General features: G+C 41.2%; 1 protein-coding gene across 1 annotated transcript; it reads left to right on the top strand.

Moving 5' to 3' along the window:
- The first annotated feature begins 5,550 nt into the window (after positions 1 to 5,550).
- Positions 5,551 to 23,755, top strand: apbb1ip (amyloid beta (A4) precursor protein-binding, family B, member 1 interacting protein). Its single transcript, XM_083666366.1, has 14 exons — positions 5,551 to 5,689; positions 11,560 to 11,619; positions 12,709 to 12,796; positions 13,219 to 13,502; positions 13,799 to 13,876; positions 15,575 to 15,734; positions 17,521 to 17,642; positions 18,331 to 18,405; positions 18,632 to 18,775; positions 19,378 to 19,488; positions 21,335 to 21,433; positions 21,821 to 21,932; positions 22,070 to 22,131; positions 22,389 to 23,755. The coding sequence occupies exons 2-14, from the start codon at positions 11,560 to 11,562 to the stop codon at positions 23,055 to 23,057; spliced, it is 2,064 nt and encodes a 687-aa protein (XP_083522492.1). The 5' UTR covers positions 5,551 to 5,689; the 3' UTR covers positions 23,058 to 23,755.
- Positions 23,756 to 23,903: the final 148 nt, after the last annotated feature.

The following is a 23,903-nucleotide window of genomic DNA, read 5'->3' as shown; positions in this document are numbered from 1 at the left end:
ATACCTGTTTGACAGTGTCGGAGAGCAGGCCATACTGGGCCTTGACCACGTCCATCTGCTCGTACATGCGCCGCTGCTGCTCCAGGATCTCCCGCTGCTGAGCTAGCAGTGCCCCCTGTTGGTCGGCTAGCTGCTGCTGCAGATCGCGGATGACAGTCTGCTGGGCACGAAGGGCCTCCACCAGCTTCTCCTGCCCCTTGGCTAGCTGCAGGTGTAGGATGAGGGCATCCTCGGAGGGCACTTCGTTCTCCCCTGAGAGACAGAGAAGGAGAGGAGTTACAGTTTTGTATAGCGATCAGGGAAAGGATGAGGAACTGAGGCTGAGATCGAGGTTTATTCCAAAATGAATGACAACTATGCAATATAGTAGGCTTACATGTGGGTTGTAAACCTGCAGTACTACAGAATAAATGTATAATACATTGTTTGTTACTGTACTTAACTGTGTTACTTGAGCAAATCATCAGCGGAGTTGTGATTAGTAGGATGTTAAATGTAGGAAAATGTACTTTGTTGAGATGGATTACTGTTTAATCTTATCAAACTATTTTGGCACAGAATCTGAAGGCCCAATGACCCCTCTCTCACTCTTTTGGTCCAATTGGAAGTGTGATGAAAGTTTTCTATGTATGGACCCACATCAAAGCATTCTGCATTTTCTGAACAACTGACTACCAGAAATGTCTCTAGTTCAGCTGCACTACAGGCTATGCATAGCTCTGCAGATGTGCATGTCTTGGGCTGAAGGTCAAAATAACTCTTGCTATGAGATGAAATAACCATCTATTTTGGTCGTTTTTTAGTGCTAATGTCTAAATCCCTGCCAAAGAGCACACAATGTTTAGATTCTGCATTTAATTTGATGTCAACACATTTCGATTAAGATATAATTCACAGTCTTGTCATCGACTCTATGATCCAGTTTCATCACGTTGAACATCATCAGAACATCAATTAAACTGAGTCCCCATCTTATCCAATTACAACCCATATCAGTTGTCTTCCCCCTCCACCAATGAAGAAGTGACCTTAGATTAGACATGTTAGCCTAGTCAGCATACACACATTGTTGTTAACATAATCTAACTAACCTGGTTTAATGTCACACGTGAGCTGCACCCCCAAAGGCGCGCCGCCAAGATCCGACGAAGGATATCCAAACTCCGGAAATTCCCCCAGAAATTGAGCGGCTCTGTCCGGCATATGGACAAGGGGAGGGTGGCTGGCGGCGGCGGCGGCATCTTCAGAACTAGCCAGACAGTCCTCTCCCACACAAGATTTTGCTCGGGGCTTTGACCGTATTCTCAGCGGCAGTTTACATTCGATCCCTTTGCAGTCTCTTGTATCGTTAATGGTTTGAAGTTGTTTCTGAGGAGTAACGCAATCCGCTCCGGTACATCCTGAACTGAAAACTTCAGACGCTCGCATCCGTGCGCTTTCCCTGGTGTTGTCACTGTGCCTTCCGCGCTGAGGCTGGGCACCCGTGTATGGGTCCGAGACTACTGGATACGCATGGTGCTGGATGGCCACTATCTGCGCCGACCTGCCTTGTGTCGTAGGATTATGCCGTGGCGGTCTGGATGATCTGCCCCCCGGGCACTGCGCCCCAATGCAGGGTCTTGGGTCTCCCGTCTCGGCACCGTAGCAGTGCGTCCCCCGGCATATCTCTGCGACACCTCTCACAGTGTCATGTAGTGATAAAGAGTACAGCAACAACAACAGCACTGGTCTGGACATTACCATTGTGCATGTATCTCCCTGTAAGAACAGAAACAAATAACCTACTTTAGTATCATGCCATTAGTCTTGACACAGATCAATCATAATTATCATTGCGCCAATCACACAATTATTATTTCGGATAGCTATATACTTCACTATTTGAATAAGAATACATTATTATAACTTACTGGTTCCCATTACCCTTTTATCTTGTTTAACCACAATGGCATTAAATAAAGAGGCAGACAGACATGCTAAAAGGAATTTTGATCAGTAACAGACAAAACAAAAGAGAAAATTACCTGTAGCTTCGGTATTTGGTGTGGATGCCCTTTAATTCAGGAATGTCAGTGAAGAATAAAAACATTAGACGCAAACATCGCTCCTCTCTCTCTCCATTTCTGACCCACTCTGGAGGGTTCTGGACTAGAATGTCAGTATGTAGCATTCCAACGACTTAATTAGCATCAGGTTTCCCCAGCCGCAAATTAACCCTTCCCCTTCCCAGTTTCCCCCATTGGAATAGCAGTCTCCATTGATGTGACTTTCTCACATTGCGCCCTTTACTAAAAACACATACATATATTTATAATACCAAGAAAAAAACGTAAACATTGATTTGCTATAAATAATTCACCATTATGCAAATTAATAACTAAGAGGAAATGAATAATTTGGGCATTATGCCAATATCATACTGCAGTTCTCCAATCAGGTTATAGGCTACTAAATCTTGAAGAGACCTGACATAAAAGTATTTTATGACCAACTGGGCTTTCATTGATTGGCATGTCTCATTTGGTCTTGCATTGACATTGTGATGACCTTGTGGTCACCAGTGTTGTGTGAGGTGTCAGAAGGTTTTGGTTTAGGATGTCCTAGTTGTTGAGACAGCTGTTGTCCTTCACCCAGTGTATGTCGTGTTAAACTAGCCATGTCAACTTTGTTCATGGTTGTTTACAGGCAGAGCCGGCGAGGTCTATCTTTTGTTGAGGTGGTGAAAGTCAGGAATGTTAAACCTTTAGCTGGTATGGGACTTTCTCCCACTGTCATTAGTGTTTTAGCTTATCACTCCTTTGGCTTGTCTAGGGCTTGTATGGGGTAACTTACATATACTTTGAGTTAATATTTGAATAATTGTGGAATACTGCATCTAGAAAATAGTTACAGTAAATACTGAATTGATTGCTTTCTTTGAGAGGGTTGCACTTTTGACTTCTAATGACCCACCAACAGTTTAGTTTAGCGAGAAGTTAAGATATTGTTAAGATAACATTTCTTTCTTGTTGACATATTTACATACCCCACACACAACCCGTGCTCCTACTAAAATGCTCCTACTACCTTGTATTTAATTCACCCCTAAAGATGGGTGATAATTATTTAATTATTGTTTTCTCTGGAAAGAAATGGAGGATTCGATGTTGGTTGGCACCGATTCCACCTCACCACCCACCAAGTTCAGTAGCATCATATACAAGCTAGCCATGGAGAATCTGGTGTTGCTTCACAGCAGAGGGCACTACTGCACTCCTGCAAAATATATTATGCATATCATCATATAACACTGTCTGGGATTCTTATGTTGAATTACTTTTTAACAGACATTTTACTGTGTTGCGATGAACCTTTTAGTGTTTTCAAAACTGTTTTTGACATTATCACCCCACTGAATGGCTCAGGAAAGGCATTATGAGGTGTAGACTAATGCACAGCTTCAGAGGAATAACAGGATTCAGACTAATGGTTTTAGAATATGCCCTCTCACTCGCCTTTCAGTTACCCAGCCACAACCCTCACACCTTGCCATATGGGCTTTATTATGACATTATTTGAAACCTGGCATACACAATCACTTTCTTGTGTTGCAAGATTGGTCTTTGTTGAAGAGAGCTTTGTAGAAGTACTTTTTTCGATTCAGACTGCCATTTGACTGTATCAAATGTTGCCTCTGTCAATGGCATATGTAAGTTTGTTGGTGAGGCCACACCAGAAGTTGCATTTCCTGTATTTCAGAAATATTATCACAAACCTCTTCCTATATTACATAGTCAGACAGATACAAAAGAGTTCAGTTGGTGGCAGGCTTGCAATGGTTAACTACTGTACAAATGGATTTGAGGAGCCTAGATTAATCACATGCTAATGGAGTCCTATGGCAGGACCATACCTCCCCCATCATAGGGTTTATGGACAGGGCAGAGAGTTTGACATGGACAGCTGAGATGAACCATGCATTGGTCTGTAGTGATAATGAATATTTCCTGTCTCTACTGAGCACCTCCAGTCACCAGGAGGTGATTGGAAAGGCACAATAAACTAGAGAGCTTTACCCTACTATTCTAAGCTGCTTAACTCAACAATAGTGATCTTCAAATCAGCGTATTTATTTAGAGAGGTCTCTCTAAAATGTCAATGTGTTAGCATTTAGGAGTAGTATGGAGCTAATGGGGGCAGCCTATGGCATCCATCTGTTTATCAACCCCTGGAAGAGGAAATGAGGGTGGCTAGGCCTCATGCCTTCCCCAAGTGTTTATTTAATACATCACAACCCATGAAAGGCTCTTGGACTCATTCAGAGCTATTTGGTTTCCCCCATGGAGATCAACCACACAACATGTTGACAGCTTCTTGCCACAAAGAGGGTGGTCCACACTTTTCGCTGGAACAAAGGTGAAAAAAATAGGTCAGAATTATAACAGCTCCAGTGCTAATAATGGCTAAATAATAGCCAGCAAATGTTGGAAACTTGGTGTTATTTTTCCACTCGTACTGTACTGTAGCTCCTTGTAATTAATGTATGTTGGTTGTCGGTGGAGGGATGGATTTCAGTACTGAACATTAATTAAAGAATTACTATGATACAGATTCCATATGAGGATTTCCTTTGCATTGCTAACATTTAAATTCATCACCAGAATTGCCCAAAATATAATGAGAGTTTGTCCACTTGATACTATCTGTCTTTTGTATAAATATGTGTTCGCTAGAAAGGAAAATTGTAAATCTTGATATGACCTCCCTGGTTGAATAAAGGATGAATGCAAATACATACTGCTGAGACATCTGTGTGTCTGCTTGGTCAGATAAGGCCCTGATGCTATTCATAGCTTAACAGCTCTACACTCTCTGACTTTCCTCTGCACATATCTGACATATCTCACCAAACGCATGTTCTTGGTTCTTGTGGCTTGTGGACTCTGTAAGAACCCATTTTCTTTGCAATGGCATCCGTTGATTTGTGAAAAGCTTCTTTGGAAATTTTAAATTAACATTAGAGGTTCCCCCACAGCTTTTGGCTCCACAGGATAGCATGCAGAGCTCTGGTCTGCTTCAGCCATAGACTGGTAATACTCATTATCAACCCTAGCTCTGACGTGTTGTGACATATTGTACATCCAGTTGCCAAAGACTTGCAATGAATCAGTTTCAAAGCAATTAATGATTAAGCTAAATTCTTTCCCCTCTTCTCTTTTCAGTGAAACTTTCCTAACCCAATATCATCAGCATTAATGGCCATTTAACTTCTCACATGCTTTTGTTACAAATCATGCATCTAAAAAGACATTTATAGGGATACATACTAAACTGGTCTACTTTTCTCAAATTAATTCATTTATGATCTGACTTTGGCTCAAGCATGCCTTGAGACAGCTCATTGTACACACATAGTTACTTTACAGATAAGCGGGTTGGCAAGGGCGTACTTGCGCTGCCCAGAGAGGACTGTTGTGAAAGTGTTCAGCTCACAATGGAATGTACTGACAGGTCTAGACCTGAACTTCCGCATACAGCAGGAAAATGAAGCAGTCAGACGCTGATGCAATCCAACTCAACACACCCAACTCTGCATGTGAGAGTGTTGTGGTGTTCAGTTTTATTAGAAAATTAAAAGCTACGGACACAATTGATGTTCATGAACCTGTTATCAGTTTATCAGTGAAAAGGGATTACAAAGATTTCAAAGGTGAGTTGCATTTCTGTTATTGTATTGTTGGGATTTATGACTTAGTTTTCAGAATAACGGTTGTCTTCCAAAGCTGCTAAAGTAAGGTGCCACACATACCATTGACAATTGGGATGATTTTACAATTATTCCATATTAGTAACATTAATTAAAGGGGCAATCTGCAATTCAAACAACAACAAAGCGGTCTCCACCCACTCTCAAATTCATAGATAGAGCAATGAGTGCAAGGACTGACCATCCATGAGATCAAAATGATAGTTTTAACCATGTTTTGAAGCTATACAGTGTTTGTTTATAATTACATTGTTTGCAAACAATGGAGTAAAACAAGCTTATATTTTGTGTTCTGATGGGGTTAAACAGTATAACTAAGTGAATGAGGCATTTATAAGTTATATTCTTCAAGACTCAATTGTTATGTGGCTTGGGGTGGTCCAGTGGTCTAGCATCACGGCCTACAATGCACACATATGCACATGTCGGCATGGGTTTGAATCCTGTCCATGCCCTGCTGACATACCCTCTCCTCCTTACTATCTCTATCCAATCAAAATTAAACATATAAGAGTGGGATTAGACCACATAAAAAATACCCTTTAAAGATTCAATTGCTATATATAACTAACTTAGAAGTAAAAAAAAAAATCCCTTAAGCATTGTGCTCGATAACTACAGTATATATTTAACATCAGATGCCAGTATTATGTAAATAGTACATTATTGGCAATGGACATAACAGTCGTCACTATTTTATTTCATTGGAGTTATTGAAGAGTCTTCCTGAGTGATATACTGTAGATTTTTGACAGTTGACTGTCAATAACACAACAGAAGTTCATTGCCATGTAAATACTGTTGACTGGAGCGCTCACAAGCATCTACCCAAGAATCATGTGTGATTACAAGACTCAATTCTTGTTAAGGCTTGGCCTCCCTCATGCATCCCCCCAATGTAATACTATATTGAGCAAGAAAAGAATGAGAAGTGTTACTGCTTGTGAATTCTATCTCTCCAACTTAGGTGGACCATGCACTAAATGTAGATCTGTGCGTGACTCACTTGCCATGTGAAAATAACTTCCTTATTCTGCCATAAAAGCTCATGTCGTTCAGCTGTAATGTTTTTCCCATTGGTGTTCAGTCTAGACCGTTGAAATTGCTGCCAAGGTGACAGTGTGATTGTCATTATTACAGGCAGAGAAACATACTCAATTGTAAGAGAGTAAGAGTGACAAGGGCCAAAGCAATGCAAGGTATTTAAAATGGTGGTTTTTGGTTTTTCGAGCATCAGGCACCTACAATGTCCCCTCATATTTGGAAGTGGGGGTGGTTACCGCCACATCATTCAAATGACTCTCTGTCTAACTGACAATATCCACCCTTTATAGTTCAAACAAGTAGTAGGACGGCACCTTGGACTGGAAAGCCAAGATTGTGACTTTAAGCTGGAGTTTTGGTTAGATGTATGTGTGTTTTTCTATGTAGCTAATGTTGATTGCAAAATAATAGGATCATAGTTTTCATATAAGAGTATATGTTTTTTCCAGTATTATGTTCCATAACATAAACATGATGTGTATCACTATAGGGCAAGTTTTCATGCCCCTAGCCTGCACCGGTTGTGACTGGAGTACTGTTAACTGCAATATTCAATATCTTGAAATGAATAGATTTGATTCAGAAATGTGATCTGCGTAAGAGAGGGAGCTTTTATAAGATGTTTACATTAAGGTATATGTGGTACTAGGATACGACCACTTAGAGCTGTAGTCTGGTTTCAATTTTGTTGCCAGCACATCATGAATTCCACATGTGTATTTTCTAAGTTTTGAGCGAAATTAGCTAGAAAATGCTAAAATTACTTAGCATGCCACAGTTTGTATTTGTTCTAAAATAATGTCTGTGAAAACAATAATTATGGTGGTGTATTTCCATAATGTTTGGCATTGTTGGCAGGTTTCATGAAGACTCCCAGCTGTTTTCAAAATGCCTGTATTGTACCAACAAACATATTCAGTACATAATAACATGTGGCACAAGTGCTTACTAGTTTGATGAGTACTGTGAGAAAAAACTGCTTCAAGTACAAAAAAGACAGGGACAGAGACATCATCTTGTTATTTTGCACAATATGAGAGTCATTTCTACAGTCAGTATTTAAAACCCTTGGTATTCCAGTAATGACAACATGTAATTCACAAGTCTAGTAACCTCCCAGAGGCCCTACAGTGGCTTCAAGTTGGTCTTCCTGTGGCACCCTTGTCCAATTTAAATGGAAAACTGATCCCAGTTCAGTGCCCTATGCCACAGAAATGACCCTCATTTGAAAACAGAGCGTTCATCACGCTGGTCTACTCATTTCAGCCATGAAGTATTCTCAATGTACCAGCTCTCCTGCGATGTTACAAAGTTAAAACTGTCGCCAATATCTAGATGGACTGTCCTCATTTGTGTTAATTTGGTTTAGCAGAATAGAAACACTTAAAGTAGTGACCAATACCTCTTATTTTACAACCTTTAACATACATGTTATGTTTGTGTCGACGATAACATTTCACAGGGTGTGCACTAACAGCTAAGATGTTGTTCACTTTGCAGCTTACAACTTGACTATTAGGGTTTGTTACTTTGCAGTGGGTGGGTCACAAAATGAAAACTCTGAGACATTATTTCATCTTCCAGTAACAAGGCCCTATATTGAGGGATGGCGACATCATTGACATTACAGTGGACCATGATAGAAATAGGCTCTTGCATTGATCAGATAAGATCCATTTCTGTTATAGTTGAAGCTTGAAAATGAACTGGTTAAATGCTGCTAACTAATTTTTGTTGACTTTCTTCTACCGTGTTTGCTCAAAGGGCAACAATGGAAAAGCAGAATTATATAACATAGCTAAGATATAAGATATGATACACTGTAGAAGTTAGTAATCAGTGTTGTTATTCTTTTCTGTGGGTTTCACTTTTCACCCTCTTGCCAACTACATGTCTCTAATTCTAGCCAAGGGTCTGACCCTTTGCTGCAAATTCAACCTCTTAGTGATGTTTCAGTCAGAGGATATGCTGAGAGCTGGCACTGTTCTCTTTAGTACCCTCTTCAAAGCATGCTTCTGAAACACAGCTGGCTGGAGTTAAAGGACCAATACACTAATCTTTTCCTTGTGTGACAAACAAATGGAAACTGGCATGAGCTGCACACTGTGTTTGTATGTTCTGTAGATTGTTGGTGAGTGAAAAAATGCTGACGTGGCCAAAAATGATGCAGAGAAGGCTATTGTGTTATACACTTGGGTTGCCATAACACGAAACAAAACAGAAACCCAAAACAGAATAAATAACACAGAGCGATGAAGTGGAGAAACATTGATTTTTTGTCATGGCAAGACCAATTTTGACCACACAAACCTCTACTATATTTGATAGTGGTTTGTTTATCTGTTTGTATTGTTTTGAAATTGCTGACATGATGCTCAAATGAGCTGTTCAACACTAATAAAATGTGTCTGTGAGTACACAATCCCATTATGAGTGAAATTAGACTTAGACTGGGTGTGGTAGACTGTAGATATGTATAGTAAGTAGGATTGCAAAGTTTGAAACAGACATTGTATGTCGCCATTTCCTGTTCAAACCTTCACTATCACATGCTTTCAACATCACTAGTAGGAGGAAGCTTGTAACCACTTCCTTCTATTTTGAGGCACACCAACGATACCCTGAGCTAAGGCAGAGGAGTACACAAGAGAAGAGTGAAATCAACAGTTTTGTGCACTCACATGCACAAGCACACACACACACATGCACATGCACATGCACACACACACACACACACACACACACACACACACACACACACACACACACACACACACACACACACACACACACACACACACATACAAAGGTTGTGATACTATGAATGTAGGATAAAGTGCCCTGTGAAGTGTTAATGGTTTATCTCTGTAAACAAGCTACATCTGTTCTTGGTTGAAATAGTATTGGTCTATCTTAAGTTTAAACTTGGTCTGAAGGAATCTCACAAACTGTCATGTATCAAATGCTAATGAAGGTTTGATATTTATCTTGAAAAAGTAAATAAATAATCATAGGGAGGAAGAAAGCTAGATAACACTGGATAAAGACCTTCACAGACAGAGAGCAGAAGTGAGCAAAAGAGAAGTGAAAAGGAAGAGGAGGGAGGTAATTGTACAAGGTAATTGTGCAGTAGCTGCAGCTACCTTACCGGACAAGTACTCCATCAGAACGCTAGCCATGGGACCAAAGTCAGACTTACCCCAGTCCAGATGCAGCCATATTCTGCAATAGAAAAACATGGCCTGTGTTTTGACTGCACAGCCCAGCCCACCATAACATTTGCTCTACTAAATGAAGCTTCTCATAATATGTGTGTGAGAGAGACAGCACATATAATGACCACTGTATCTCAATTGAGTCTTCTAGGGTTGTTTTTAGGCAAAACATAAAGCTACTTGATCTATTCACTGGCTATTTCACAAATCTAGATAAAGAAAATAAGATTTATCTTAGTGACCCTGTGATATGTTTTGAAAGGACAGCAGCAATGATCCTGTGTGAGTAATACTGTGATAATGGAGGATATGGTGATTTTCTGAGTTTATGTGTACAGAGAGTCTGGATGATTCTCTTTTGCTGGTATACCTTAATAAGCAACAAATTCAAAATCATCGTATGCCATGATTAAAGAACGTACTCAATCAATCCTTGCCCTAGCTAAATGCAATGATTGAGCATGCATACCAAAAAGATATGCCCATTGCCAAATCATCTACTGGTTCATTGTAAGGTTGATCAGCGCCACGTCATCCACCATTAGCCGCAGTTTGATAATTCAACTGTTCAGTGGTCTTGTAGAAACATAATATGGCATTCGAGTCTGTGACAGATGATGAGGTCTACATCAGATCTTTAAGATGAGGCATGGCACAACATATTCCAAATGTGTGGGCAGTAGGATTTCTGTTTGCTATGTTAATGTAGCCTGCATAGTTCAGGGCTGACCCTTTACCGACTGCCCTCAAATGAGAATATAGCCAAGGATTGGCAAGTGTAAAATGTTGGGAGGGCCCTGAAGCACAGTTTGATTTAGCATCTTAGCATCTTAGCCATTTAATGACTCCCCCCACTAAAGAGGCTAGGACCTGTTTGAACCCGCATGACGGTGGGGAGGGATGCATGAATGCATGCATGAAAGTATCAAAAGGGGCACAGGTTACTAACCTAGGCCATATATTTACCAAATACCTTTGTCATACATTTGGACCAACATAAAACCAAAAACTGACAAACTACAGAACTAGGATTAAACAGTTTTTCATACTTCTGTGCCCTGCAGTTACTCTGGTGGGGAGTTTTGCAAGGCAATGCATGTCTTGACAAAGAGTGAATGCCTGGAGTTATGCATACCATGCTTTTTTGTTGGAGAGGTTGTGCAATAAGACTTAGCTTCCGGCTACATATATTCCCTGTTGAAACATTCTATAATGAAGTCATATCTCACAGTTGGCTGTGCTACACAGACCTAGCGATATTGATCTCATTGTATGTATGTGTACAAAGTAGTCCTTGTGCAAAAGTGTGTGTTGGTATGCATTTGAAATTTTAATTTTAACTGCATTCCTAGCATTCTACATCTGTCATGTGCCAACTAGTCAATAGCAAGGGATTTTATTGTTTAAAATGCTGTAATCAATATAAACTCACTGTGACAAGATATAACATAACAGTGTCACAGTTCTCATGACAAGCGAACATGGAGTTTATCATACTTTGTTGATCATTATACCTGTTTGTGTCTCACTCTTCCCTTTACCTGCCTGTAACAGATGGATGACATCGACGCCATGTTTAGTGACTTGTTGGGGGAGATGGACCTTCTCACACAGGTGAGTCCGCACATACATAACCAATGTTTTGCTCATCACTCTCATCACTACTATATTACACATGTATAACACACGTATAAGTCCTCACATGGCCTAATGTCTTCCTTAGCCAATAACAGTTATTACATTTCAAATTCTGAAACTTCATATATATAATTATATAACTTCAAGGTGATTTCCCAAATATCAGCAGTTGCTGACTTTAGGCAAACCCATATCTCTCCCTTTTAGGAATGTTTGAGCAAGGCATTTCACCCAGACAAAACATTCATACAATGTTCTTCATTTAACCAGCATTCATACTTAGATATACAGTTCTCTACAATGTGATTGATAGACTCCTCCTATTAGTTGCATAAAAGCACACATCTCCAAGTTTATAACAAGAAAATAATTTTCTACTGACAACACAGTGATTAGGTTTTTCTGATTGCCTATATTGCCACAGGTCCAAAACCAACAGGTAAATAGAATGCTGCTTTTGACAAACATGACTATAACACTAAAACACAGCATCGATCACAGAGACACTCCAGACTGTCAAGCACAGCCAAAGCAGCAGGAGAGAAACACTCTGTGGTTTTACAACAACCATAAATTACACTCCCCTTTAAGAAAGGAGGTCAAAAGGCAAACTCATAAGCGAGGCAGACATTACGTCGTGCTGATCCTTTGATGTTTGTTTTCACTCAGTTAATGCTTTCGATCAACTCCAGGTTGCCTGAGATACCTAATATTGAATGTCATTTTTCAAATACCTATTTGGTTTACTATAGGAATTCATCCAAAGTGTAATACTACATTGAAGACCATGAGAGTGAATCAATTTGCTATACTCTATAGTCAGAGTTAGTGACATCACAGACATCTGTTTCGTTTTTCATTTATTCTCCAGTATAACTTCTCAATTAACTGATTTTGCGGTTATGTTGGAGTAATTCCTTCAACTGTTGTCTAAACAAGAATCTGTTGTCTGTCTTGTGTATATTTACTGTATCTGAGTGCTTGCCTGGGGTTAAACCAATAGCTACATGGGCACTTGATTTCTAAGGACTTATTAACTTCCCATTTCCGTCTTTTTCCTCACAGAGCCTTGGTGTTGAAACAGTGCCTCCAGAGTCGCCTACTAGCTCCACCAAAGAAATCAACTTCTCCATCGGCTTCACTAACCAAAACGGTAAATCTTACTCATAGCCCTCACACTGAGTCAGTATAGTGTTAAACACCCTAGAGACCGATTGTCGGCCATTTCAGCTTTTCTGCAATGCTTATTTCTCCGTTGGGTCAGTCTACTGGGGAAAGTATGCTATCAATTACGCAGAAAATTACAATAAATGACTGGAGTGGGGAACCAATGATGCAGAGAGGTGGAAAAAAAATAGTTCTTAATCATACCTCTGGAATATGTCTGGCTACTGTTCAGGCTCTAATTTCAGACAGAGATTAAAATCAGCCTACACTCCAATTATACACTGTTGCCCACCGGCTTCAGCTGACTGCAAAACAAGCAGTATTTAGAGAGTCTAGAGTGTTGCAGGAAGGTCAAAGTGTCCATTGTTATTACAGCTCCATTTTTATTTTCCCCTCCCTTCACCATAGAGTCCCTGAATGACCTAGAGGATAATGACCTGGACGCGCTAATGGCCGATTTGGTGGCTGACATCAATGCTACAGAGCAGAAACTGGTGGCTGAGGCGCAGAAAGGGTCCAAACCGGCCCCCATGGGCCTGCCTCCTGCTCCACAGGGGCTCAGCTCCTATCCTGCCCCCTTCCTCGCTTCCCCCACCTCGCCTGAGAGCAGCCACAGCACAGCCAGCAACTCTGCCTCACCCGTGGCCTCCCTCTCGCCCCCTCCGCCTCCACAGAGTGAGAAGCCCTCCATGGTGAGTCAACTATAAGACGGCAGCGAGTGCTACAATTTTTTAACAGGCCTTGTTATTGTGACCTCATCTAGCGGAAACTGACCACACCAAGTGCTCCTCACCATAGCAAGGTATACTGTACATCATCAATGATGTTGGCCTCCCTCTGCTCCTGTTCTGTTACGGGTTCATTGTTGTTCTTCCATGATCATTATCCATGTTCTATAGCTAATGTACATACAGTATCTAATATGTATGTTCTAGACTCTCTGTGTCACATAACAATCATTAATCATTGAATCATTGATCTTCTTCAGGAGGAAATCGAGGCACAGATAAAAGCAGACAAGATCAAACTTGCTCTGGAGAAGCTCAAAGAAGCCAAAGTAAAAAAGGTAAGCAATATTAATACCCAAATGGGGCAACTGTGGGGTCATTTCTTAACCACAGTATGTTTCAAACTTTGTGAAGATAATAGCAGATGAGACACCACACAATAGGCCTAATTCATTGTGCCATGACTAAAATAAGCCTTTTTGTGCTATCACACAAAGTGCAGTACAGTAGGCCTCTTCCTCTCTATTCTTTTTGGCAAAAGGACATCCTGGTTTCCTCTCCTGGTGATGTGTGGACACTTTAACATCTTCAAAGCTGTCTTGTAGTAAACCACTGACACATGTGGCTATGCAGGCAGCAGAGCTGCTTGCAGGAGAGGACAACCAGCTAGGGGACTGAAATCCAGGATTTTACTCATAACACATAGTGTTCTCTTTACAATGTCATTAGCATGATGTAATGGATGCAATTAGGAGTCATGTCAAGTAGGAAGACATGACAGCAAACGTTGGCTATGTTATGATGTTACATTAGTGTAATGTTGTCTTAAGTAAACTAAGAACGGTGGCTTGCTAGCTCACTCACGTAAATTTGGGTATGACTCGGTTACATTAGTTGTCATAACCTGTCATAACATCAGTGATTATAACTGCTTATGACTGGGTGCAAGACAGTAAACATTGTGGTGTGTGATGCTGTACACTTGGAGACAGACAGAGGGTATCAGATGATTATTCAGTGGGTTACACAAGTATATTTGTGCCACAAGTATATAATGTAAAAACGGGCATGCTCATGAAACAGACTCTACATCTCTAACCTCTATGGTCAGTTTCACAGGAACACCTGTCCTGGTTGGTGAGATGGTGGAGGGAAAGGTTTCATTCTCAGTGTTGTGTGGTGTAGTTTTCTGTTCTCTGTCTTTCCTTTAAATCAGAGCTGCAGGTTCTGTCAAATATGAATGATCGCATTTACTTTGCGAATACACTCTTTTGAAGACACCTACCTCACAAGAGGGGGGAAAAATAACATAAGTGATCCATATTCAAAATCACATTCCATTTGAACATATGGTGCACATCCATTGTTTTTTACACAAGGAGAAGGCGGTGAAAACCTGATCTAAGACACTGAATCCTCTAATACGATTTGGCCTTTGAAAGACACATTTTTATGACGAAGTTAGTGACCGGATGACCTCCAGTCTGTGACGCTCCTCAGCTTCCTAAGTCAGGATCTGTTTTCAGATCCAGGATGTCTAAAGCCATATGAGCCTGCAATGCTGGTCTTACTCTGCTCCACTATGAGCTTAACCACAGTCTTGACAATAGAGAATAATACATTTTAAAAAAACAGTCTTGAGCTAGAGAATAAAATCAAATAGAATAGAATAGAATACACTACACGACAATACACTGTTATTCATCAGTCAATGGGAACAAGGCAAGGCATGTGTTTTATGACATGAACTGCCATTTCCCTCTGAACACCTGCTATGCTCTTCTCCACATTATACTGAAATATATACTAAAACTGTCATAACCATGACTTTGCTTACCTTTTGGCTAGACAAGTAAGTTATCTATTTTATGTACCACATATATCAACATGTGTGTATCACATGTCACTGGCTGTCATCAAAAATAAAAATACAAAAAGTAACTACAAACTAAAAAGTAACCTTGGACAGAATTAATATGTAAACATGTGAATTCCAATGTTTAATTCTGTAAATAATGTATATTTTGTCCATGTAGTTGGTGGTCAAGGTTCTAATGAATGATGGCAGCGCAAAGACACTGATGGTGGATGAGAGACAGGCAGTGAGGGATGTTCTGGATAACCTGTTTGAGAAGACCCACTGTGACTGCAACGTAGACTGGAGTCTGTCTGAGACCAACCCCGAACTGCAGCTTGGTGAGCCATCCATATCCCAAACACGCACGGATGCACGCAGGGATGCACGCACGGATGCACGCACACACACACACACACACACACACACACACACACACACACACACACACTTTTCTTCAGTGTGTGTCAGTTTGCTCATTCTAACACACGCACAGGGGGCTATTACCGGGTGGGATTTCATTTAGGTCCAGATGATGGACTGTGTTTTTATTGGCATGATGACAGCTCACTGCAGCAAGCTCACAAAGAGGCATTGATATAACCCCCCCTTACCATTCACGCACACACACACACACACACACACCAGACAGGTGGGTTTAATTTACTGCATCAGACACTGTCAGTCATCTTCTCTGTCATGCGGAAATAGAGTCCTTATGATCTCAATCCTCCATCCTCTCTCTACCTCAGCTGGTTCACTGTACTGGCCACATTTACTCAATTCATTAACATCTGCTCTATAGAGAACCCCATTTTGGTAAAGGAACATTTTTATATCATGATTCATGATTGATATCAATGTCATCATTTAAGGAGATGTCTCCTATAGCACATAGCTCATGGCCATTTGTATAGTGTAAGGAGAGGTGAGCTTGAGTTTTGTTTCACTGTAACCTGTTTTTCTAACCCGATATGATCAGCTTTCAATTCCTGCCAATGCAAAGTCCCATTTTTCATTTTAGTGATAAGGGCTAACTTAAGGCTACCTCACCCACATGACACTCTTGACTCCCCCAACTCGGGAATTTGAGTCATATATATGAGTGGGAGGTTGATGTGTCACACTCTACTATACTCAACTATACCCTGTCAGTGGGGTGGGATGGGTGTAGGAGAGTCATGTACCGCAATACAATACTTTCACAGGAATTGTAAACAGCTTATATCCCCTCAAACAAAGTGTCAATAAGAACATTATTTACTTCACCGTGAGACGTCCATGTGTTCACCATACACAGTGCCCATACACTGCAACATACCATGTGGTTAATGTACAGTAGTTCAAAGGGCTTTTACACATAATGACTCCTTATAAAAGCAAAGTCACACCAGCCATTACATGACAGTATAGTAATAGGCCTGGCCACAGACTGCAACACTGGACCTCTCAATCAGGGCAAGTAGTCTGTAATCAGAAAACATGGTGAAACTGCAGCGCAGTTAAACGCCCAGCACAAGACGATAGAGGGTTATAACATCTACACAATGTGGGTGGGCAAAGTGGTGGGAGGAGCCGGAAAGCGCTCTTAATATGTTAAATGTTTTTAATGCAACATAAAATCCTTTGGTAAATGAGCGAGTTTCTGCTTTATTGAACTCATTCTAAAAGCAGTAGCAGTCTGCATAGGAATGTAAGTGTATAACTGTAAGGCAGTGAAATGTCGAACGTGTGTCTGAATTAGAGCTTTCCTAACATCCATTGGTGTCGTAAACTAAATTTTGTGATATGGCAACAGAACAAAACTAAATAAATGAATGCAATGAGTGCAATGCAATGTTCGTAACTGGGTTCGATAATATAGCGGGGTGTAGGGTTGAGGCATCGTGTTGAACTACATATGGCTACTTATTTCACTTTCAAAAATGGTGTTACAATAATGATATTTTATTGAATTCTCATTATTAGAACAACAATATTCTCAATCAGTCTCATGTAAAATAAGTAAACTTGAAATGTTTACATTTTGTGAGGTTTAAGGCTTCGTCATATCATTATTGAACCGACCTGAGGGATTATTTTTCAAGGAGTGATAGAATAACATCTAATGTGCTTCTCTCTTGGCAGAAAGGGGGTTTGAAGACCATGAGAACCTTGTAGAACCACTGTCTGCATGGACGAGGGACAGTGAAAACAAAGTGCATTTCCATGAACGAGAAGATAAATACGAGGTCTTCAAAAACCCTCAGGTTAGTCCTCCCTCAAAAATTCATGCCTTTAGATTTGCCCTTAGTTCAATTTGTCTGAGGTGGTCTGCTCATGATATCCCGACAGTTCAACATTTGGCAGTTCATTTTTCTTGGCCTCCCTCTGTTTTTGCAAATCTATCTCTCCATTATTTCAACTCTGTACCATCTGGTTAGCTTCAATGTTTTCTCAATAGAGATTCCACAGAGAGAAAGAGGCCTCTTATGTCTTCACAGCAAAGCATCAAACAAAATGGCCATCAGCGAAATACATGGCCTTCATAATTTCACAGTAATAATGCGTTTTGGCTGTTGGCACAAAGAGACTGTGCTATCAAATGTTGCTCTGTGAAGTGCATGGAAAACTGTGTGAGATATTATCTCATTTTCGAAAGACTGCATCATGGATTCACAATTATTTCCTCAAGTGTTGGCTCTCTCCTGTAGCAACAGAGTTACCTTATAAGTCCCTGTGAATTTGATTAGATGTACAAGTCCTGAGAAATACAAAGACAATAGAATATCACTTTGAAACTCTGTGAGAGCGGCCTACTACTAGTATCCAAACAAAGGATTTAGTATAAATATTGAATCAAAGGATTGCAGTCTTGTCAGAGCGCACTAGGATCGTTATCGTAGGTCATGACTTCATTTGTGCTGGCATTAGCAAAAACATATTTTCTCACTGCAGAACTTCTATCTGTGGAAGAAGGATAAGAAAACTCTCAAAGACATGAAAGACAGAGATAAGGAGTTACTTGTGGAGGTAAGTCACACACGCACGCACACATGCACACGCACACACGCACGCACACACACACACACACACACACACACACACACACACACACACACACACACACACACACACACACACATAAACACACCATAACAAAGCTGTGAGACTCTTATGTCAAGTGACAGTTTCCAGTGTAACCTCTCCATGACTCCCTGCTCCCCCTCCCCTCCCCTCCCCTCCCCTCCCCTCGCAGGAGAACTTCTGTGGAACCTCCATCATCGTGCCTGACCTGGAGGGGGCGCTCTATCTCAGGGAGGACGGCAAGAAGTCTTGGAAGCAGAAACTCTTCCTGCTGCGGGCTTCTGGAATTTATTATGTTCCGAAAGGGAAGAGCAAGGTCAGCAAGTCAGAGGTCACCAGAGGTCATCCCAGGCAAAGCCCAGACAATAAATGCACAACCACTACCTATATGGCCCAGTTAGACTAGTGTCAACATAGACCTCCTCTAGATGGTCCAACATACATTCAGTTGCTATGTGATCAAAAGTAACCCCTTTCTGGAAAAAAAGAGGTACAAGAAAAAAAGACCTTCTGCAAATATTGGCTCAATGTCAACTGAAACCTTTATGAAATGCCGGGAGGTTTTTTACTTTGAGACTACAAAGTTCTAGTGCCTAGTCTTTTTTTCTGGATCAACGCCATACAAACCCTCTAAAAATACAACTTGGGTATTTACACCCTGCTGGCAGCGTATATTCACTTACATCTTTAATTTTATGGCAACTCTTATTCACAAACATTCTATTCATATACATGTTGTCCTTGTATGGTGAGATTTGCAGTATCACTTAACAAAAGGTGAACTTGCTCTCCTCTCCAGGCTACAGTAGCTGCAGACTGATTAATTGACTAAGCAATAAATCATGTGAGTTCAAGCCAGCGTATGAAAACAATGCTGTCACTCAAAATGAAATTGCATTTATGACCTTTTTTCCGCAGACGTCTCGTGACCTGGTGTGTTTCGTCCAGTTTGACAATGTAAACGTCTACTATGGCAAAGACTTCAAAAACAAATACAAGGCACCAACAGATTTCTGCTTTGTTCTAAAGGTAAGTGGTTTATCATAGAATCTCAGAAGGTTTCATGATGTGATGCATGTAGTGAGCCTGAGTAGACACTTGAAGAGACATAAGCAAGTATGTAAGCATGAATAAGCATTAAGTTAAGTCAGGGTTTTATTGAAATGTGAAATGTGAACTTCAATACAAAGTTACAGTTAATTGAGGAAGTGAAAACAGTTTTGAATAACCTAGTACTGTAAAAAATAACTTGTCTTCTCTAAAATGACAAATTAGGACAAATGCTTGAAGTTTAGCCTGCATCTTTGAACAAGATCCTCATTTCTTCTGAGATGCTGACTGATTTGAAAATGGAGAATTAGATGGGTTAGTGGTTCATGTTTTAAGGATCTGAAACTACTCTTTCTTTTCTTTTTGGAAACACTTGAATCAGCAAGCACCATTAGTCTAAGGTGGTGGGGATCAAAGCCAAAAGGGCTTAGGGAGGCAAAGAGACTGAATTACCTTTCACTGAGGGCTATCCCTCTCAAGGCTATAGAGTTGAAGAAGTGGGGCTGGAGTGCTACCTGGCCAAGGGCGAAGGAAGATGACCTCACTCGGTCAGTGCAGACAGTTTGAAACCCTAGGCAGGTTTCACAAGGTTACTAATATCTAGCTCAGCTGAGGGTCATCATAAGGCATCTCTGAAAAACAGTGAATGAAGTGCATTTGTAATGACAACAGCACATGTTAGCTGCGTTCAACACTCAAACTGCTCAATTACAGTGTATGACTTAGACAAGGGGGAGTACATTGCTGGGAGATTAGTTCAAGGTCTGCATGACTCCAAGGTCTGATGCTTTTACATCTACATTTAGATTTATGGCATTTAGCAGACACCTTTATCCAAAGCGACTTACAACAAATACATTTGTTTAAGTAAGTGAATCATCTATCCATCAGTCATCATAAGATAAAGTAATCAATGCTCAGACCAGGGCCAATTGGCAGTCACAATGCTAGAAGAAGGATTTTTTGTTTGTTTTTGTATTAACAAGAGAGAAACTTGTACAAGGGGGTAGTGGGGGGGAAGAGGTCTTTAGGAGGGACTATTAAGATGTAGCCTGAAGAGATGGGCCTTCAATCTACGGCGGAAGATTGGTAGCGACTCTGCAGTCATGACAGCAGTGGGAATCTCATTCCACCAGCGAGGCGCTGGGACGGTGAAAAGCCGTGACCGAGTAGTGCGGCTGCTGCATCCACGTAGAGACGCCGGTGCCAGCTGCCCAACATGACTGCCTTCAAAGTCCAACACATAATTGTTATTATGTTTAACTCAGCAATCATGCAATCAATCAATGCAAAGCTGGAGAAAAACTAATTTAGCTTCTCTTTTTCAAGATACCTACTGCTTTGTGGCCTATGTAGCCAATGTACTGTAGCTAAATACAATTTTGGACACACTCTGCCCCCTAGTGGCAGTTTCACATGTATTCAGCTCCATGTACATAGCTAATGGAAAACATTGAATTATACCACTCAGAGTAGGCCATACTGTAGCCCTAAAGCAAAGAGGGAGAGTTGTTTCTCTTTCACAATGCTAATGTGTTCATGAGAGATGGACAATAATCTCATCCATATTGTGGTGTTTGAACAACAGCCAGGGGAAAGAATAGTATCACTATTCACTCTGTGATGGATTCAGTCACAGTGTCATGATTCTATCAGCGGTGTTGGACTTCTTCCATGTTGTTGAAGAGCCACATTAGCATTGATTGATTGGAAGTTGGAACCACTTCCTCAAAAACAGTTGAGAGATTAGATAGGGTAGTGACACAAGCAAACCATTTTGTTTCAGTCATAATAACATGTCATTTCCACCCATTCATATCTTCAGCACCCCCAGATCCAGAAAGAGTCTCAATATATCAAGTTCTTATGTTGTGATGATGCCTGTACCCTGAACCTCTGGGTGACCGGGATACGCATTGCAAAGGTGAGTTTAGGCCTTCCAACATTCTACTAATGTTTATATCTTCATGAAAATATGTCCTACTGTATGCATATTCTGTAGGTATGCAGATATGTTTTAAAACAGGAGAGCTCAATCTATTCCACAAAGGTATATGTAGGATTTCATTTCATCCATACAGAACCATTTAATTCAGATTTGGCAGACCAGAGTAGAAGACTCTCTGTGGCCAATTTGTGATATTACATTTGCTCCAGAGATTAAATAAAATCAGCAAACCCTGCAGTTCAACACCCCTGCTTTAGAGTATCATAACAAGAATCTCTACCCAGGGTATAGACATAACTAGTAATGTATTGAGTAAATAGGGCTGGCTGTCTGGTATCTAATAATGTTATTTGTCCCTCTCAGTATGGGGTGGCTCTGTATGAAAACTATAAGACTTCCACGAAGAAGGCGGTCTCCTCTGTGTGGACCAATCGCCCGACTCCATCTGCTTCCACACCTTCCGCCACCACCAAAGGTAAGATGTCTGTTGTGATTTTACAGATTATCCGACCATTGATGTGATTCCAATAAACCAAACAGTAGATGTGTTGATACGGTGTAATATTATTTTCATGTAATCTTTATCCTTTTCTCTCCCTCTCTCGCACCCAGCCAAAGCTTCCACTCAGGCGAATGGACATGCTTCCCAGCCCCCTGCAGGATCTGTGACCAAGGTACTAAATCATACCAACAACCATTCCAGAGCATCAATGCTGATGGGATGTTTATTTAATAGGTGATAGTGAGTGGTGCTTCCAGTGGTTAAGTAAGACTTTACTAAATGGATAATGCCTCAGAGATGTTATGGTTGCAGTAGCCGACATGTAGAGACTTGAGTATTTTAAATAAAAGTTTATTATATTCAAAAGCTACACTACACACATGTTTTAAAACGAACCTAATGGATCATGTTTTTGAATTGTCAATTCAGGATCTTGGCAATGCATCACCTCTACCACCTCCGCCACCACCTACTGAGTTCATACCCCCACCACCCCCGGACCCAGTGCAGCCCCCACCACCGCCCATGGCTGCCAATAGAAGCCTGTATCCAACTTCCTCTCCCCAGCGACACCTGCCTACCAACTTCCCCCCACCACCTCCATCCATGGACACCCTTCCACCACCCCCACCTCTAGCCCAGGACGACGGCTCCGACGACCCTCCAGACTTCCTCCCGCCCCCTCCTCCGGCCCCTGGCTGCTCCCCTGTAGCCAGTTCTCTTCCTCCCCCACCCCTGATATGTTCTCTACCCCCTCCGCCCCCAGACCCTGGTTTTAGGCTAGTTGACAGCTCTCTGCCCCCTCCACCACCCGACCCTGGCTTCTCCCCCGTAGTTGCCAGAAGGGGTCCCGTACCCGCACCTCCGCCTCGCCAGAGCATGGTTGGGGCAGGGGCAGGGGCAGGGGTACCCCCTCCTCCACCACCACCTCCACCCCCTCCTGCTCCGGCCCCGGCAGGGGTAAGACCGACCCCTTTGATGAGGAAAGCAGGCCCACCTCCTCCCAGGAGGACTACGCCACAGTTAACAGCACCAAAGGGCGGGGACTTCATGTCAGAACTGACGAAGGCCATGCAAAGAAAACGCACTGATGAGTAAACATGAAATTGATGCATAAATACACAGACACATGCTTGAGGAACTTGACCCTATTTTAACTTTTGGGACTGTCAGGAAGATGAGCAACAAAACATCAGAACAATAATATTTTTGATTTAAGAGCATCTTGAACTCCAAAACATTATACCCAATAGTTTCATCATTTGAAAGAGTGAGATTGTAGACATTGCTAACAAATATGTATTGCAATTGATGACAACGTTTACTGTTTTATTTGAGGGGTAGATTATGCAGCAGATAGAGCGTGAGTAGTACAGGACATGCAAAATCATGTTATCTACTGATGATGTTTGCTTCTAGGAATGTTTTACAATTTAAAATGTACTATACATTACCTATTTCTATGTTTTTGGTTGGAGGGTTATGTGTAAATACAAATGCACCAGTTTCAGATAATTATTCCTGTTTTAGACCGAATTCTAGACTTTCTTTCCATCCTGTATTGTTACCAGTCCTCCTCCTTTCCAATTTCTTTAAACCTCATGTTCATGCAGGCATGCCCTTTAAATAGCATTTGAACAATAGCATTTGAAGATCCATTTCCTCCAGCTACCAGTGTGTACAGTATGCTGCCATTGGCTGTGTGTGACACATGGCCCATGCACACAGACAACAACTCTGGTGTATGTACATAATAATTCATAACGCACCAGTGTGTAATATGTATAATCCTCCGCTTTGTTGCAGCATTGACACTGTCTGGTTCTCATTCCAAGAAAGTGACGTGCTTTTGAGGGAGAGAATTGCCTTTAGGCTACATTTGCTGGGTAATACTGTAATGTTCTTGTTGTATGTGTGAATGTGTGTTTAAGGCCAGAGAGAGAC

The sequence above is a fragment of the Argentina silus genome, assembly GCF_951799395.1.
Source record: "Argentina silus genome assembly, chromosome: 1".
Taxonomy (NCBI): Eukaryota; Metazoa; Chordata; class Actinopteri; order Argentiniformes; family Argentinidae; genus Argentina; species Argentina silus.
The sequence above is the reverse complement of the archived record's forward strand: the minus strand, read 5'-3'. Positions and strand labels throughout refer to the sequence as shown.